Source organism: Perissodus microlepis, chromosome 5 (genome assembly GCF_051167445.1).
Source record: "Perissodus microlepis isolate ML-2025 ecotype Zambia chromosome 5, ASM5116744v1, whole genome shotgun sequence".
In the NCBI taxonomy this organism is placed as follows: Eukaryota; Metazoa; Chordata; class Actinopteri; order Cichliformes; family Cichlidae; genus Perissodus; species Perissodus microlepis.
In genome coordinates, this window is record NC_140465.1 from 24,053,801 (window position 1) to 24,072,836 (window position 19,036).

At 41.0% G+C, this 19,036-nt stretch overlaps 1 protein-coding gene across 2 annotated transcripts in view; it reads left to right on the forward strand.

Moving 5' to 3' along the window:
• Positions 1–19,036, forward strand: part of flnba (filamin B a) — a 63,174-nt gene that overhangs the window by 36,015 nt on the left and 8,123 nt on the right. The window contains exons 13-35 of one of the 2 annotated variants that reach the window (XM_084928946.1): positions 17–210; positions 311–424; positions 1,329–1,472; positions 5,730–5,853; positions 7,355–7,515; positions 8,090–8,180; positions 8,368–8,522; positions 8,689–8,806; positions 9,678–9,757; positions 9,914–10,099; positions 10,197–10,511; positions 11,268–11,385; positions 11,770–11,970; positions 12,428–12,601; positions 12,688–12,850; positions 13,228–13,388; positions 14,681–14,972; positions 15,293–15,446; positions 15,524–15,713; positions 15,793–16,040; positions 16,868–16,951; positions 18,175–18,280; positions 18,764–18,904. In XM_084928946.1, the coding sequence (XP_084785072.1) occupies positions 17–210; positions 311–424; positions 1,329–1,472; positions 5,730–5,853; positions 7,355–7,515; positions 8,090–8,180; positions 8,368–8,522; positions 8,689–8,806; positions 9,678–9,757; positions 9,914–10,099; positions 10,197–10,511; positions 11,268–11,385; positions 11,770–11,970; positions 12,428–12,601; positions 12,688–12,850; positions 13,228–13,388; positions 14,681–14,972; positions 15,293–15,446; positions 15,524–15,713; positions 15,793–16,040; positions 16,868–16,951; positions 18,175–18,280; positions 18,764–18,904 (3,714 nt within the window). The remainder of the gene's footprint in view (positions 1–16; positions 211–310; positions 425–1,328; positions 1,473–5,729; positions 5,854–7,354; positions 7,516–8,089; positions 8,181–8,367; positions 8,523–8,688; positions 8,807–9,677; positions 9,758–9,913; positions 10,100–10,196; positions 10,512–11,267; positions 11,386–11,769; positions 11,971–12,427; positions 12,602–12,687; positions 12,851–13,227; positions 13,389–14,680; positions 14,973–15,292; positions 15,447–15,523; positions 15,714–15,792; positions 16,041–16,867; positions 16,952–18,174; positions 18,281–18,763; positions 18,905–19,036) is intronic. The other variant, XM_084928947.1, reaches the window with a different exon arrangement.

Genomic DNA, 19,036 nt, shown 5'->3' on the forward strand with positions numbered 1-19,036 from the left:
CCTGCTGTGTCTTCAGGTTTTGCCATCGAGGGACCTTCACAGGCCAAAATCGAGTGCGAGGACCAAAATGATGGGTCATGTGACGTTCGTTACTGGCCAACAGAACCCGGCGAGTATGCCGTCCATGTGACCTGTGATGAAGAGGACATCGAACACAGCCCCTTCATGGCCTTCATCATCCCTGATAACAACACTAGCTTCCCAGATAAGGTCAATGAGACTCTGAACAAACAAGAGCACATGTTCAGGTGTTTTTAATTGAACAATGAACACTTAAGTTGGGGGAATGACTTTTGTTTTGCGTTTGCAGGTCCAGGCTTACGGGCCGGGGCTTGAGAAGAGCGGCTGTGTCGTCAATCAGCCTGCCGAGTTCACTGTGAACGCTGAGCATGCTGGGAAAGGACCTCTGAACATCACAGCTCAGGTCAGAAGCAGAAGCAGAAATCCTGCCCCAAACTTTTAGGGATATATTATTATTATTATTATTATTATTATTATTATTATTATTATTGTTATTATTGTTATTGTTATTATTGTTATTGTTATTATTGTTATTTATTTATTTATTTTTGCAATAATGCCTACCATTATAAACAAAGATTAGCTTAATATTTGTTCACCTTTAAGTTATATTTTTTAATTACTGTAAGAAAGTTTCCAAACATTTAAAAATGTGTTCTGCAAACATGACTGTGGGAATAAACGTGTGGAATTCGTTTTTGCATCCAGTTCCTCATAGTTTGATCATATGGTGGAGTTCATGTTGGTTTATGAGCTACATGTAGATGAACTAAATCAAAGTTCACAGGTTGCATGCAAAGTGTGTGAGTGCAGTTAAATGTGCTATGCTTAAGACATTTTTGACCATTTGCCACTCAAACTGCTTAGCCATGGGGTGACCCAGTTTTTGAAGCTGTTAATTCAATGTGGTGTTTTGAGTGTGAAACCCTGAGATCAGATCCAGGACCCAGGGAAGACTTGCTGCTTTGGGTCTGCTTCGGTGTCACCCTGAAGATGGTGGTGGGAGTCTGCTTAGCCCTGCTGAATAGACTGCCAGGAAATGAATAAACAAATGGATGAAATGTGCTTTCGCTTGATGTGGTTGTCAAGTTTGTCTGCCTGCTTAGTTCCTGGTGCTGTTGTCTGTCATGTGATTGAACTATGTTCACGTTACCTATGGCTTCATAACAAATCCTTCAATTAAAGAAGCTTTAACCAGAATATTTCCCATTATGACAAGAGAAAACGATACCATTTAATTCATTCAAATATATTTTTTGTACCCATCTTTGTCCTATTGATTAACTGACTTCCTGTTTGTTTGTCAGGACGCAGAGGGACTTCCTGTGGAGGTCAAGATGAGGAGCAAAGGTGATGGACTGTATAGCTGCTCCTACACACCCACCTCCTCTCTCAAGCACACCGTGGCTGTGTCCTGGGCAGGAGTCAGCATCCCCAAAAGCCCCTTCAGGGTAAGCAGCCAATCACAGAACCCCGTTACTACAGGAAATGATAATTCCCTGCCCAAATCTGAGCATCTTGCCATGGCAGAAAGCATCAAGGTTGTTCAGTCAGAGCTGAAGGTAAAAAGTACAGATGAGAGCTGCAAAACTAAGAGGCCTCTGATTATCATAACTACATCTATCGAGGAGAGGTACACCTCTTAGTTTAGGTGCACAGAGGTTCATCGTACAACAAAAAATTTAAGAAAAACTTTAAATATTATGAGAATTAAACACTTCACATGAAGAAATGGTAAACTGAGATGCACGGATAAGCCTGTAACTCAGTAGATTGCTCATTACATTTACATTCAAGTATCTGGTATTCAATATACCTTCATAAATGTGTTCAGTGGACGTGGGAGGATATCTGTAGTTTGGGTTAGTGAGTTTGTTTTCTTCGTCAAGGAAACAAACCTTTCTCTCAGCATGTATCTGTAAAGCGTCACAATCATCAACAGATGGTTGTTAGAGGAAGGAATTAATATCCCGTGTCTGATCAAAAATTTAGTAGAAGCTGAAATGTTTTTGATTTTTCAAATGTTTTAGTTTACACTGTTCTAATGAACTCCGTCATAGTACTGTTGTCACTGTAACAGCTGTTTGTCCTTCACATTATCACTTAAAACCCCTAATCTTAAAACTTGTTTTGTAGACTCTAGTAATGATGATGTAACCACAAGACACTAAACCAGTCTTCTGCACTGTAACCACTGTCCATGCATTTTTATTTTTTGTGTAACACTTTTTGGGTTTGAGTCCCACCTGAAAATCACTCACCTGAACCTTTCTGATCCCAGCTACAAACCAGCTTTGACGTATCAGCAGTCATCAACTCCAAAATGTCAGTACTCACCATATAAACCAGCTAGATTCATGGGTCATAACCCTTAAGAAGAATCCTAAACTGAATTTGCTCAAACTTTTTAGGCAGTGCTCACTAAATAGTCTACAATGTAATGACCCCTGTGGTGCTATATACCAATAAATATCAGTTTTGTGAGCCAAACTTTATTCTTCGGGTCATAGACAAAGCTCCAGTTTTGATTTAAAGAAAAAACAAACAAACTCTTTACTGCAAGTATTAATGATGTCACAGAAACGAGGGCTGCTTTTTGGCATCTCAGATTTTGATTTTGGGCATGAAGTGAGCAGCAGCCTCATGATGGCATCGCTTTCAGGACTACATTCAGCCTTTTTAAGTACATGCACTTAAGATTTAACTACATTTCTAATGTTTGGTTAGGGGGTGGATCCTTTATTAAAACCCTTAATCGGATTGGATTAGCAAAATACTAATGTCTTAGTCACAAAAGTGGTTTCCTGTCGGAAAATTGAAAGATAAAAATGTTTTCTTTTCATTTTTGACAAACTAAAAATGTAGGAGAGATCATGCAAAAGTAACTACACTAGCAACTCCCATCATTGGTATAAACGTGTCAAAGCCTTCAGGCGTAGCTGGTTTAAAGGATTTTGACATTTTGGATTTAGCCTCAGTTTACCAGAAATTATAAGACTCAATAATGAACTCTAAAGAATGACAGCATTCTTTAGAGTTCACATTTATACTCTGCAAAGCCAGAGAGGTTCAGATAAGTGAATTTTTAACAGCATGTTTGTTGTTGTTTTTCCTCCTGTTAAATGTGTTCATGTTCAGGGAAAACCTTTTCATTCCATGTGTGTATTTAATGAGATCAACACAATCTTTCAGTGTAAAGTTGCTGACGTGTGAAAGTCATCCACATCAAACATACATTCTGAACACAGATGCAATTGACCCATGATTTTGAGTATCAGGGCAAAACTGAGAGTGAAAAGGTTTTCTTTTTCCATTCATGTTTACTAACCAGTCTGTAAACCTTTTATTTTACTTTTTGAAATCATTGTTTGAGTTGCTGCTGTTTGTTTTGAAGCAGTTTATTGGCTCTCTCCTTCTCTTTGATACAAGTTTAGTTCCACATACATTACACATAAGTCCCATGAGAAACTGCCGCAGAGTCTGAGATTCATGAAGAGCTGGCAAAGACATTCAGCTTGTTGCACGTCTGTTATCCTTTCAAAGTGTTTAGGGCTAGACTAGACTTTCAGAAGCTTTTGTAACAACCTGACTGATTTCTGTAGTGTTCACGGTGGTCCATAAATCACTTCAGCCGATGGACACCTTGTGATGTCTTAGTCACTGATTGTTCAGCAGGCTTGTTCTGAGCTGCAGCGACTTGCGTGCAGGCTTCCTCGTTCTGACTGCGCCTTTCTCGAATTTCAGTGAAGATACTTTGGGTGGATAAAATGCAAACAGACGCACCCAATTCTCAGCACTGCTGGGAGCCTACAGCAGTGACACCTTTTTTAATCAAACGTGTAGGAAAAGAATCCAGCATGGGAAAGAGGTTCATGGTTCAAATCTGGCTCAGTGTAAACTGTCCACTGCTGTGCTGGTGAGCTACAGACGAGGGAGTAAAGAATCTGTTTAAAAGCCAGAAACTGAAGCAGAAAGTTGATTCTTTTGTGTCAAAATGAGCTCACTCAGGCAGTTTCCATACATGCATTGTATCTAAGGTGCAAAGTCCATCTCTGAATCCCTCGGGGCACTTATTTGGGCAGTTATTTTTAGAAATTCTCTCAGATGACTAAAGCAGTTTATGATTCCAGTGTTTACTGCGACATAAAGTCCACACTATGTTAGCAGCTATTTTTATGCTGTCTAATTTACCCACTAGTGAGTGGACATGGTGTCTGTCGCTCCCTAAGCTGAACGGTTTACCGCTGCCTGCTGTGTGTGAGCGCGTATCGTTTATCTCCCGGCTGCTTTTGTGACTAATCCTCGGGAGTAGTTGCAGAATAAATCAACCTCTACACCCTTTGACAGTCTGCTTGGGTTGGGCTTTAAAAACAAGTGTGAAAAGAGCACTCATCAGCTTAAACACAAGTTGCAGAAACTGTTTGCACTCATTGCACTGATTTCTACTTTTATTATATAGAATGAGTAGATTTCCTTTTTAAACATCTGTAGTGACTTAAAATCCTTTAAATCAGCTTTTAGAAGTTTGCAGAATTTGTTTTTTTTCCCCTCCGTTGGTGCCTCATTTGAGATTTCTGTGCTTGCATTTTTGTTTTAAAATATTCCCAGTAAATCTGTAACTAACGTGTTTACTGAAACCAACTTTAATTTCAGTCTGTACTAAAACAACAAAGCACTTAAACACTTTAATTGCCACAACTGGAAGTTGATTTCAAAATAAATTAACATTTTATTTAAATGTTGTTCTGTGTTTGGTTCATTTCTTTTTCTTAGACTTTGCTCATTCAGTTTTTCTTTCTTTCACTCATTCACTAATTTCTTGTTTAAAGCAAAACAAAGTACAACGAAATCTAAACGCTACATGCAAATGCAGGGAAAGGGAAGAAGTGACCAAAGACCAGGCAAAACAAAAAGTCAGAATCCTGAATTGGACCCAGTAACTGTGTGTAGCTGTGATGTGGAATAATTATTGTACAGTCTTGTACTGGAAATGTTATCTAAATGGCACAAAGGACATTTAAGACTTTGTTTCTTAAAAAACAAAAAAGTTTTTATGATGGTGGTAAAATTTTAATATCACATCAGGACACTAGAGTTTCATATGGAATCAAGTTGATCATCATGAAGTAAATTTATGGTATTTATTAGTTGGACTTTCCCCCTTTTTTAAATGCCAGAAATTCATATTGAAGTCCCAGCAGTTAGTTTTCTGCACCTGTGAAGTTGTTAACCTGCACTTAGGCAATTTACTGTGTTTCACTTTTCATTCAGTGTCTTTTTATTATCAGTTTTTCAGTTTTATTAGAAATGCTCTTTACTGTTTTAGAGTAAAATTGCACAACTGTGTACATTGTAGATGTGATCTGCCTGTAGAGAATTCACTGTTTAATGCCACCACCCTGGTTTATTGCTACACCTTTCAGAGGCTTTTTGGAAACATTGAATCCTCCTCATCTGCTTTCCTCTTAAGTTATAGCTGTGTGAAGCCAGCATTAATAAACATGATGTTGAAATGTGTTGCAGTAAATATGCTAAGAATAAATTAAAAAAATAAAAAGCTGTGCATCTAGTTTGGAGCCTTGTGGTTTTCTGTATTATAGCATTCATTGTTTTCTTAATTTCATTTTATTTTTTTCTACAAAATTTAACTGCCTCACATCCTTAAGGAGATTGAAATAAGTGATGTCACTTCCTGTTGGTGCCCATAGGTAAATGTGGGTAAAGGCAGCCACCCCAACATGGTGAAGGTGTTTGGTCCCGGAGTGGAGAGGAGTGGACTGAAGGCCAACGAGCCCACACACTTCACTGTGGACTGTTCAGGAGCTGGAGATGGTAACTCGAACACATTAAGAATCATTTAGACAGGAAATCCTGACTATTTTATGACATTTCAAAAGAACTTACTTAAAGGGGATGTGCTTTTCTTTGGCTGGGACATTAACATATATAACCTTAAACAGTGGTGGATCCACTTGTACTTCTGTGGTGTCACAGAGTAGATATGCCTGATGTGGCCTTTAACCAAGATAATGGCTTCTAATTTAGACCTAGAGTTGGGGGGGGAAAAAAGAGAGGGATTTGTAATTTTATGCTTTGTATTTGGTCAAGTTGTTTCACAAACTTTGGGGTTTGAGTGTTAGGAGTGTGCTAAACACAGATAAGCAAGGTGTGTTTCAGTGTCAGTCCAAGCAGCACAGTTTATTATTAGCTAACAAAGTATCACAACCGTATGGTTTTGATACCAATATGCCGGTTCAACACCAGACTTCAGATTTGGATATTCTAAAATGAATCAACTGGAAAAGATTTGAAGCAGAAAAACGACTTCCATGAACAAGTTACGCTGACTGTTCTGTGACGTTTGAGAGAGTAGCCTTCTCCTTTTTTTCCTCTGATTTCATCATCAGAGGGTACCCACTTCCACATTCATTTCCATTCTGCTGCATCTTATGAACTCTCTTATCTAAACTTGCACTTCAAACAAGTCTGAGGACGACTAGTATTTGTCACTGCATTAATGAATAGAGACAAAGCACACGTCTAGGTCTGAGTGTGCATATATTCTTTTAATGTGGTGGGGAGCATGTTTAGGCCGGTGCATGCGGGTGATGAAGCATGATCCTGTGTTACTACTCAGGAAGGGTCCGATGGATGAATTTCCTGTTGGGATGTTTCTGCCTTGAGATCATTGCCATGACATACCAGAGGAAAGAGGGGGGGAGGTCGGGGTGTAGGGTATATTACTATAGTATCATTCAAAGGCTACATTCATTTTAAAGTGAATGCACATGTTACAAACAATGTGTTGTTTTTTTTACTCTGCTCTGTGCCAAAAGAGCTGTTGAAATTCAATTCAGCCTGGGGGCAAAAAAGTAAACTGCTCTAAAAGGCTAAAAAAATTATTTGCAAATGCTACTAGAATTTATTTTCAAATTATAGTATCGGTATGTTCAAACTGGAGAAAGTAACACTTATGTAGATTTATTTATTTATTCTTCGTCCATGTCATTTTCATGACAGGAAACGCTTCTTTTAAAATCACTTATGAATTGATAGCTCGGGTCTTGTGCTGCAGGGAGTGCCGATTGTGCTGCACAGGTGGCTTATTGTTTATATTAGAGTTTTTGGCAATGCACCATCCCGGAGGTGTGAAGTGTTTCTGAGATGAAACGATTGACTGAGGAGCAGAAACGGAAGCAGGCAGCGCCACCTTGTGGCAGCTGGTGTATACACTGAAACGATCATCGGCCAAGAAATGAGATTATTTGGAGTCTGAGTCATAACTGTATTATGTTCACGATATGGTTATGGTCAACTCTGTGTGTTTGTTCAGGTGATGTCGGCGTTGGGATTAAGTGTGACGCCAACATGATCAGCGACAAAGAGGCTGATGTGGATTTTGATATCATTCCCAACGCCAACGACACGTTCACAGTCAAATACATCCCTCCTGCTGCTGGAAGACTCACCATTAAAGTCCTGTTCACTGACAAGGTACAAACACACTCCTGAAAGGATCGCCCTCTGGTCTGAGTGCTCGCTGTCAACAGTCTGGAGTCAGAAGTGATCACATTTAGATGAGTGTGGAATGCAGAGCATGATTTACTCCATAAACTGCCTGCAAAGTACAGATAATTTCTATCAATTGATAAAATACTAGTTTTTCCCCTAGTATTTTACGTCAGCTTCAAGTCAGATTTGATGAATTAATGAGTGCCAAAAAGACATCTTTCTATTTTAATGTTTTCATCATTTCTAAGTTGCTAAACCTGCTCTGATTCCTTCTTGTATACCACTAGTGAAATAGCTCACTTTTTTCTACGGGAGAAGTCTGATGTTGGTGAAACACAACATAGAAAAGAGCGAGTGTCTCTTAAAATCTGTTTAACCTCATGATTTAAGGCTTGTATGAAGAAATGCATCGATTTTTCTGCGTTAAATATGACGTGCCAATAAATGTGTTTACCTTTTGGGCTTTTCTCTTTTCGCTCCATAAGCTATGCTATAGAATGTCCACTTTTAAGAAAAAAAGGTCTTACTGTGATTTTATTCTGGTTACTCAACACAGGAAGTTCCTCAGAGCCCCTTCAGTGTCAAAGTCGATCCTTCACATGATGCATCAAAGGTCAAAGCAGAAGGTCCTGGACTGGCTCGCACTGGTGAGAGAGTGGATTTAATGGGACATTAAATTTATTAGAATAGGTCTTAAACAAAAATCTGTCATTGAGCCCAGTCTTTTAAATCAAAGGTTAGTCCTTTATATGATCTGCTATTTGTAGGCGAGACTGCACTGTGACAGTATACAGAGCATTATTACAAGATAACCCCTTCTCTTATTCTGTCCAGGTGTGGAGAGCGGAAAACCGACTCATTTCACCGTGTTGACTAAAGGAGCAGGTAAAGCACCGCTGGACGTTACCTTCTCCTCTCCTGTGAAAGACTTTGACATCATCGATAACTACGACTACTCTCAGACTGTCAAGTACACACCTGCACAACAGGTACATCAGATTATTTCTAGTGCTTTTTATATTTTGGCAAAACCGAACACTTAAAGTTCGTCATGTCAGAGTGTCACAGATCTTGCAAACTGTCCAGAGTCATGATGGTAAATGAACACAGTGCTTTTAGTGTTTGTTCCAGAGTAAATGATCAGTTTCTTTGCAGGGGGAGATGACAATCGTGGTGAAGTTTGGAGGCGACCCCATTGCCAAGAGCCCCTTCACAGTTGGAGTCGCTGCACCACTGGACCTCAGCAAAGTCACTGTGGATAACATGGATGGAAGTAAGCTGACTTCTGTTAACTTCAACTGTTTAGTAAAGTTTTCTGGCAAAGAAAGAACACGAGTTATATCTTAAAAATAAATAAATACAAGATTTTGTTTTTCTGACATGAGCAGTAAAGCATAACAAATGACTGCTTCTGCTTCTGCAAAAAGGAATATCTGCAGATTTGCTGTTGGTTCTTTTATAACATGCAAGGAACTTCAGGATGGTTCCTTCCCATTTCTGGTACATGAGTCGTTTTGTTTTTTGTTTTTCTTTTGTTTTTGCTTCCAGGGTCTAATGAGAATTGATGAGTACTTTTCATCGGAGATGAAATCAAATTTAAGGATTGTACAAATGTTTGACTGTCAACAGAAATTGTACAAGAGTGATCTGGATGTTGAGCTCCCGTTTATTCTGTCAGTCATCAGTTTTAGTGTTTTGTTTTGGGGTTTTTTGTTTGGGGTTTTTTTTTTTTTTTTTTTTTTGGCCGTTTGGCTCTTTTGCCATCAGAATTATTGTCTAAAGGCGAAGAAAGACGCCCAACGAATTTACTTTACCAAATGAACCATCCCAGCCTTGCCATAATGGTCTATTTGATTCACCTTTTATTGTTTATTTTATTTTATTTTCACTTGCTAAATACGGGACAGACTTGACTGGGGAAAGAAAAACAGCGGAGAAGAGGGACTGGGATAAAGGGCAAAAAAACAAAAACCAACACAATAAGCAGACAAAAAATACATATATCAATCACCTGGATCACCTGGAAGTGGTGGGGGGAGATAGGCCTCCATACCTTGGAGGGCCTGAAACCATCAGTTTGTGTTAACAGAAAGTTTCTAGGTACTTCAGGAGGCAGCCACTTATAAGTGACTAATGTCTTTCAGGAGTGGAGGTTAACCAGGAACAGCAGTTCATGGTGGACACAAAGGGTGCTGGAGGTCAAGGTCACCTGGTGGTAGAACTGGTGAGTGTCAGAGAAACCTCATATTGACCTGTGTGAAAAATATAACTGTTAGTAAGATTCAGTCTTTTTATTAAGGTTGGATAAGGAAAATACTTTTTCCAAAAATTTTAAATTCTGGAAAATCTGATTGTTTCCTTTCTGCGTATGTGGTGTTAGCTGAGTCCCAGTCAGCAGGCAGTACCTTGTAAAGTTGAGCCTCAGCCCGGTAAAGCAGATGTCAGTTTGGTCCGTTACACCCCCACAAAGGAGGGAGTGTATGCTGTTAACGTGTCTTATGATGGACACCCCATCCCAGGAAGCCCCTTTCCTGTGGAGGCCCACCTGCCTCCAGACCCCAGCAAGGTAATATCAGTTTGTTCTGTACCTTGACAATTTTACTTGGTCTGTTTTAACATGTTAGACACCTGTATCATTAATAATGCGTTACGTCTTGTTTTAGGTGAAAGCCTTCGGTCCTGGTCTGAAGGGAGGCTTAGTGGGGAACCCGGCTGAGTTCACAATCGACACCAAAGGTGCCGGCACTGGAGGTCTGGGGCTGACTGTGGAGGGGCCGACCGAGGCCAAGATCGAATGTTCGGATAACGGCGATGGGACCTGCTCAGTCTCCTACCTGCCCACCGAGCCTGGAGACTACCTGGTTAACATCCTGTTTGAGAATGTCCACATCCCCGGATCGCCATTCAGAGCTGACATCCAGATGCCCTTTGACCCCTCCAAGGTGGTTGCCTCAGGATCGGGCCTGAAGAGAGCCAAGGTGAGAGTCTGCAGGGGGAGTGAAATCTGGATGAGTGCAACAAATATGTTGCTACAACACTGCTTCTGAATTTCTCTGCAGCTCAGAATTTTGGCTCGTTAATCTTAAATTTGTAAAGTTAGCTGCTCTTTTATGTGGTGATCTCTGGGTTTCGGTAGGGATGCAGAACCACCACCTCCTCCCCACTTCACCCAGTAATATGTTCCAGTCTTTGTTGTAGCCGCATTTTCCAGTCTTAGTGGGAGTTTCCATCATATTGCACAAAAATCTTCATAGCTTTTGACTGTATGGTGTAATTTCCTCCACTGGGTGTGTTACAAGCAGCAAGAAATGTGACAAATTGACCTGCACTTGATCCATGATGGCAGCCTTTCCTGCTTTTCTTACAGCCAGTGGATTCATTCCTCTGTTTAGGGAAGGTGTGTGTGAAGTGGTGACTTCTGAAAAGTAGTGCCAGTCAAAATGTGTGACTAACTAGGGAATGAAAAAGGGTGTCCCACATGAACTGAGACACCCGGTCAGCCAATATGTATGTGGTGGACTCTGCTGAAATGCAGCCAGGAAGAAATTTTAAAGTTCCTCAGAATTTATTCATGCAATAGGCACAAGTTCAGTTTTTCATTGTTCGAAAGTTGTGCTGCTTTTTAAGTTCCTTAATCTCGTCCTGTCCTGTGTCTGCTTTAGTCTGACTCATCCTTTAAAATACTCTCCTGTTCTGAAAGTCATAAAGTCTGATCCATGTTACTGTCTCTTCAGGTTGGGGAAACCAGTGTTGTAAATGTGGACTGCTCTCAAGCTGGACCGGGTGAACTCAGCCTGGAGGCTGCGCTAGATTCACCCCCAAGCAGCCCTACTGGTTCAGGCCTTGGCTCAGGTAACTATTAAATTCAGTCATATAAAAGTTATACATGTTCAAAAGCACATTTAAAAAGCTGTATTCAAATAAAGGCAGAGCCAGCCATTATTCACTGTTTATGAAAATTGGGATGCAGAGACTTAAAAGAATACTTGATGATCAGTTATTTCAAGTGAAGAAAGTTTCCATTTCGTCCCCTTTGCTTCTTTAACATGCCTCACCAGGGGGTAAGTGTAGAGCTTATTTAATATCATGAAATATGGCTGGAAAGCTGTCGTTTGGCTTTGTCAACAGACACATGTTCATTGGTGAGATTTTGTATGTTTAAACTCCAGGTTTTCTGTTTAAAGCAAAAATTTTGGTGGTTCTCCATGTAGCACAAATTCTAATTTCATATTCCAGGTGCAAAAGCGAAGACTGAGATTGTGGATAACAAAGACGGGACCTACACGGTGACCTACATCCCTCTGACTTCTGGCATGTACACCCTGCTGCTGAAGTATGGAGGAAAGACCGTCCCTGGTTTCCCTGCTAAGGTGATGGCGGACCCTGCTGTGGACACGTCCAAAGTCAAAGTGTTTGGACCTGGAGTGGAGGGACAAGGTACAGTATATATTTAGTTTGATACAAATCCAGTTTGGGAAGAATAATTTAAATGAGTGGCGTTCAAGTTGAGCAGTACTGTTTATTTTTCCCCTGTTTGGTTTCTTTTGCTTTGCATTAGCCTGCACAGTTGAATATTATACAAGTTAGAAGTCATAGAAAGTGAATTATACAACTTAATAGCATTCGCTACAGTGGTTAATGAACCTAATATGAGCTTCTCTTCATTTTTTTGTGAATTGAAGAATTTTGTGTTGAGGGATTGTGGGTATTTTATGTAGTATAGTTTTAAATCCCTTTGTGATATCGGGGTAATTTCCTACTTGATAAAACTCCTTCATAAGTCAACAGGTAGAGGTGACTTGACAGCCTGAGTAAGTTTGGTAATGATCAAAAAACCCCTTGTGCCCAGTCAGAGTTCTGCTTAAAACACGCCTTCCTGTTTCCCTCCCTCCAGCTGTTTTCAGAGAAGCCACCACAGAGTTCACAGTGGATGCTCGTTCTCTGACCCGGCGAGGTGGCGACCACGTAAAGGCGGCGGTCAAGAACCCGTCTGGAGCTCTGACAGACTGTGTGGTTACAGACAAGGCCGATGGCACCTACTGTGTCGAGTACACTCCTTTTGAAAATGGTAACGCATCCAGTCAGAACTGAACTGCTCAACATAAAATCTTTTTGTTGTGAAGTCAGTTTCATTTGTGTCAATCTTTATTTTAGGCGTCCACAGCGTCCAGGTTCTGTATGATGACACTCCAGTTCCCAATAGCCCATTCAGGGTTTCTGTGTCAGAGGGATGTGACCCGAGCAGGGTGGTGGCTACTGGCCCCGGGCTGGAACAAGGCCTGACTGACCAGCCCAACAACTTCAACATCTTCACCAGGTACTGCTGGGCAATAAAGTATGCACGTATATCCTTATAAATAAGGAGCAATAAAGTAGATAATTGTATGAGTCAGTAAAGATTATAGTTAACTGACAGAAAATTGAAACTACACTTTTACAGGGAATATTTAATTTAAGACTCTTTGGTTATATTTTTAAATGCACCATGTGTGACGAGGCATTATGCCTTTTTGTTTCAGTTTTTTTTTTTTTTTTTAAGCTAATACAAACAAAAGGTAAACATTTTGTCATCTGTGCGCAAATGACAGAATTGGCAATCAAATCATGTAAATCATCCTGTATCATCTGCAAACATTTTGACAGCCGTTGGTAGATAATTAAAGTACAAATAATTTGGATGTGTTGTTCCTTCAGAGGGGCAGGTATTGGTGGCCTTGGCATCACTGTGGAGGGTCCATCAGAGTCTAAGATGTCTTGCACAGACAACAAAGATGGCAGCTGCAGTGTGGAGTACATTCCCTTCACACCAGGAAACTACGACGTCAACATCACCTATGGAGGAGAACACATCCCTGGTGAGATCCTTTTTTTTTTTTTTTTTTTTTTAATTATTATTTTGGTTCCCTTACTAGCATAATAAGCTGTAGCACAGGGGATGGTTAAACCTGTAAAGGGTGCAGGAAAAAAACCCACCTTTTAAAAATGGAAAGACAAGCATTCAGAAACAGTTCAGAGTAAACCAGGTTTTGCTCTGCATCAGTGTGAGGTGTTTCAGGCATGTCCAACCTGGACACAGAACACGCTGGAAAGATTATTTCTCTGAGCTAGTTTAGGGAACACCTCAGCATCCTGAGAAGTTTGAGTTTAACAACCCTTGTAGTTTATAAAACAACTTTGAGTGTATTTCATCTTGAGACCTTTAGCTTAGACTGCTGCCCTTGCAACTCAAAGTTGGATAAGGAGTGAAAGGGAGATGGATGGAGAAGGCATTTCATTTGTTTGAGACAATTTTCAACTGCAAGTTAATCACAATTGATACTTTAGTGAGTCTTTTGTGTGTGAGTTGGTTAAAATAAACGGTGGAAAGATCAGTATTTCTGGACCACAGTGGAGCTCTGTGGCATAGATAAACAGGAAGTAGATCCAGATGGTTTGGGTCAGTTTTCTGAGATTTGTTGACAACAGAAAGAGAGAGAAGAATTTAATCAGACTTAATTCTGGTAATGTGAGAAGGCTCATGAAGGGAAAAAATCTGAAGAGGAATGGTTCTCATCAACATGAAAAACGGGAATAAACTAATTTAGCACAGCTTCACTAAGCTGTTTCACATGTGTTCATCTCTTAAAGATCTTTAATGTCACTTTAATAACACTTTGTTGCCTTTTCTCTCATTTGTACCTATAAACAGATGCTAATGATAAAAGGTGCAGTTAATGTTTAGTTGACATTACAAAAATGCTATTATTGGTTGTTTGAAGACATGTTGAGGGTTTTGGCTTAATGTTTTAAAGATGTCACAGTTTTAAATTTCTTCGACTGTGGTCTGAAGTTCTCATGTTTCTTTGTTTGACAACTTTTATGCGATGACTTTGTTTCTGCAGAGTCATTCAGCAGATACTGCAGCACTGTTATCTCTGTAACTTTGCATTTGTGGAGTGATTCACAGACATGTTGTCAGACAGTTATCCAGTATCTAGGAGTGCATTTTATTAGCATTTATTAAGAGGTGGCTTCACTCTGCACATCTGTCTACATGTCTGTGATGTGTCTCTGCTGCATGTGCTACAAACATTAAAGTGTCAAACAGCACGCTCTGCTATGAGTCTTGCTAGTTGTGTTTACACCTAATTTATTTTTCTGTACTTAGGGAGTCCATTTAAGGTCCCAGTTAAGGATGTGGTGGACTCTAGTAAGGTCAAAGTTTCTGGTCCTGGAGTGGCGTCAGGAGTCAGGGCCAATATCCCACAATCCTTCACAGTGGACTGCAGGAAGGCCGGCGTGGCGCCCCTGGCTGTGGCAGTCGCTGCTCCCAAAGGCATTGCAGAGCCTGTGGAAGTGACTGATAATGGAGATGGGACTCACACAGTGTCCTACACGCCGTCTGTGGAGGGACCGTACTCAGTGGCTGTAAAATATGCGGAGGAGGACGTCCCACACAGGTACACAGCTGTAGCAGTACAGCAACAGGAGTCGGGCAACTTTTGTGAAAATGTATACATTTGATTTGTTCTGGTTTGTTTTAATTGAACTGCTAACACCTCAAATGATGGACTTAAACTAAATTTAAGATTATATGAAACTACAGTGACTGATTAACCAGATAAAAATGCATGCAAAGCAGACCTTTTGAGTCGATTCACTCTAACAGCCAGAGGTGAACTCTGTATTACTCTATCGCTGGTAATTTTTGTCCCTTTGATATCTGCTTGCTGTTGTGGTTCATACCGTTGATCAGTCTGTACTGTCTCTGATCTTTCAGTCCCTTCAAGTTTCGGGTTCTGCCCACTCACGATGCCAGCAAAGTACGAGCCAGCGGCCCCGGGCTGACCAGCGGCGTCCCCGCCAGCTTCCCCGTTGAGTTCAATATCGACGCTAAAGATGCTGGCCAAGGTCAACTGAGCGTGCTCATCACGGTCAGTATCACACACATAAGCATACACACACTAAAGTAGACCCCACACAGATTGTTATTCACTTCCTTCCTCTTCAGGACCAGGATGGCAAACCTAAGCAGCCCAGGGTCCATGACAACGGTGATGGTACATACCGGGTATCATACGTCCCTGACCGTGCTGGCCGGTACACCATCGTTATAAAATATGGTGGCGATGACATCCCAGCATCACCTTACAGAGTCCGTGCCACAGCAACTGGTGATGCCAGCAAGTGCACCGTGAGCGGTATGTGATCGGAGTCTGACAGAAGGAATCTCATTTATTTTTAGGAGTCTGATTAATTCACAATGTGTACTTCTCCCAGGTTCAGGCGTGGGTCCCACTGTGGCCATTGGTGAGGAGCTGGGTCTGGTGGTGAATGCAAAGGGTGCTGGTAAAGGGAAAGTGAGCTGTGTGGTGGTTCAGCCCGATGGCACAGAGGTGGAGGCCGAGGTGCTGGAGAATGACGATGGCACCTTTGACATCTTCTACACTGCGCCAGCTCCTGGGAACTACGTCATCTACGTCCGCTTTGGAGGGGAAAACATCCCACGCAGTCCCTTCAAAGTCACGGTGAGAAGAGAACGCATATTAGACAAACACTTTGAAAGCAGATGCCGCGGTCATCCAGAGTATCAAACATGTCCTTGTACACTGATTAACCTCATCTCTTAGTTTGACTGTTTGTTTTGTTTCCTTGTTTTTCCTGCTCGTTGTATTGGGCCTTTCATCGTCTTTCCTTGTGTTTGTGTGGGAGGGATCATTTTCTCCACAAAGTCATGTCACAGTGGAAGTAATTTTATTTTAACTGATATGTATTTCAGTCTTAACAAAAGCAGCTGTCTTTAGGCTGCACAGACAGATAAATGGTATTTCTTGAACTCTGATGTGATCAGATGTGAAGACTACATTTTAAGTGGATTAAAAAAAAATGGGTGGGCTTTTGTGCTTACAGCCAGAGCCTGGCCAGACCATATCAGGGATATCTGACATCATATCAGATGGTGTTTAGAGCAGTCTGATGCCTAAATTTTTGGCTGGACAATAAAGGCCGAATGCATAATGGTTCTGCTTTAGAGAAACTTTAGAGATAACTAATTAGAAATAAATATCCTCAACAGGTCCTCAAAAATGGAGGGCAACAAAAATATAGGAAATTGATGCTATTCTTATATTCCTAAAAAGTTTATTCCAGCCTGATAAGTGGGTGGAAATATGAGAACTTGATGTAATTTCTTAATGTTAAGGACAGAACACGTAAGATGTTTCTAGCCATTAATGGAAACTGCTGGTGGTGATCGCAGGTGTTTGTTTTCCACTCCAAACATAACTATGGACTTTGTGTAAAGAGACTCCCACATGTGTGTGAGATGTGTTAATCCTTACTGTCATGTCACCAGGCTACTGATGAGGTACCCATGATGAAAGGGCAGACATCTCTACAGCAACGGGCCGCTCCCCCTGGGGCTGGCTTCAAGCCATGGGTACCCCATTACACACACTTACACACTTACACATGTTTTTAAGCCCTTCAGCAGATCGTTAGTGTCCTTTGGAGACATCTGATTCCAACTTTATTCTGCAGCAGAACAATTGGCCTTAAACTGGGGTTAGAAACATTAATTGGTTCATGATTTGAATAATAATGGTAATGGGGAGGGTTACATCTTACCAGTTTGGGCATAATCACTGACTCTAGTCTTTATTCGAGTGAGCTGCAAAAGAAATCAGATGTTTTAGAAGCTCTTTGGAGGTGCAGGTCTGTCAGTAAGCTTATAGACACAGATATTGCAATGTTCTTCAGCTCACCTGAACGCTGTACTAAGTTATTCAAACAGGGATCTTTCTATTATCTGGATTCCTTTAGCCTCATATTGGTTCAGCGGTCACATGAAACTGGATATCCACTCACTCAGTTAACCCACACGTCATGACTTTTTCTACTAAAAATGATCACCATGTTCCTTTTATGATGCAAGATAATATACAATTGTAATTATAGAGTTGATACTGATAAATCTGTTGACAGCTGAGAGCTTTCATCCTTTGGAATAGGCTTTATTCTTAAGACCTGTCCATTTTCATGTGACCGCTTAGTCTGATCACTCTGTGTCAGGATGGCTTGAACCAGATAAGAGAGAAATCCTAGGAATGTTGAACCTGCCTTGTAGTACAGGCCCCAGGGTTGGTTAAGGCTGTGCTGCAGTGTGTGGTTTAGGTTGTCTTTTTCACTGTTTGGAGGACAGTATTTATAGAACACACTTTATATTCCCACACACCCTCTCTGTTGCGGGTGAATGGCTGCTGGTTGAACACTTAACTTCTCTCTCACTGCACTCCTTAGTGTATTCACTCAAACACTTTCTTTCCTCCATGCCATCGCTTCACAAACCACCATCTGTGTGCGAGATGCATTGCACAAAGGTGTTTTTGAGGGAGGGGGGCTGTTGTGGTGGTAACCTTTGCTCCTCTTCTTTCTTGGTGCACTCTTCATCACTGTGGCTGCATCAGAGTCACCCCATCATCACAGTCATCCACCTCTTCCTTCCTCATCCTTCCTTCATTGCACAACTCCTTTTCAGGATGCCCTCGTGTGGGCGGGGCTTGGAGGCAGCATGCTTGCATTTCAGGTTGCTGAGAACATTTTTTTTTTTTTCCCCCCTCACTGACATGCTAAAGTCTGTCTTTGTGCCTGTCTTGTATTCAGGTGAAGTCTGAAAGCTACCAGCTAGATGGTACGAGCGTTAACGGCAGTGGCTTCAGACCTTTCGACATGGTGATTCCTTTCGCATTCAGGAAGGGAGAAATCACCGGTAAGGAAGAAAGGGATGGATGGTCTCAGTGAATTTGTGCTTATTTGAGGTGTTGAGAGACACAAGGTTTTATCATAACAAAAAAAGCACCAGCAATTCTAGAAAAAATTTCATAAGTTATTTAAAACTTCACTGCACACGGTAAGTGATTAAACACAAGAAATACAATTTATTCATATCAGCAGAGGCTGAGGACACATTTTCAGCTTTCTGGGTTTCTCTGCGGTACAAAACCTGCATACTCTGCCACCTGCAGCAGTATATTTTTTTTTTTTTTGTGTGTGAATCGACAGATGTGAGTAACCAGTAAATTGAAATGTGGATGAGACATTCATGGGTTAATATAATCAGTTTAGTTATTAGAAATGACAGTCTGTACAAACTAATTTGTTAAAGGGGATCAGAGTTGACGACACTGACCAATAAATGGACAGTCTGACTCTTCCATTATAAAAATGGCTAATCAAGAAACTTCTCTTACAGGTGAGGTGTTGATGCCTTCAGGTAAATCCGCTCAGCCTCTAATCACAGACAACCTGGATGGGACGGTCACAGTGCAGTACTCTCCTACTGAGGCCGGTCTGCACGAGATGCACATCAAATACAACGGCACACACATCCCAGGTAAACACATACACTCATGTGACATTAGCACCATGATTAGAACCCTTATAGTGAGAACTACTGAGCTTGCTGCTCACAGGGGCCTCAGTTTGTCAGGATAAATCTTGGTGGGGTGTATGAATTGAGTTCTGA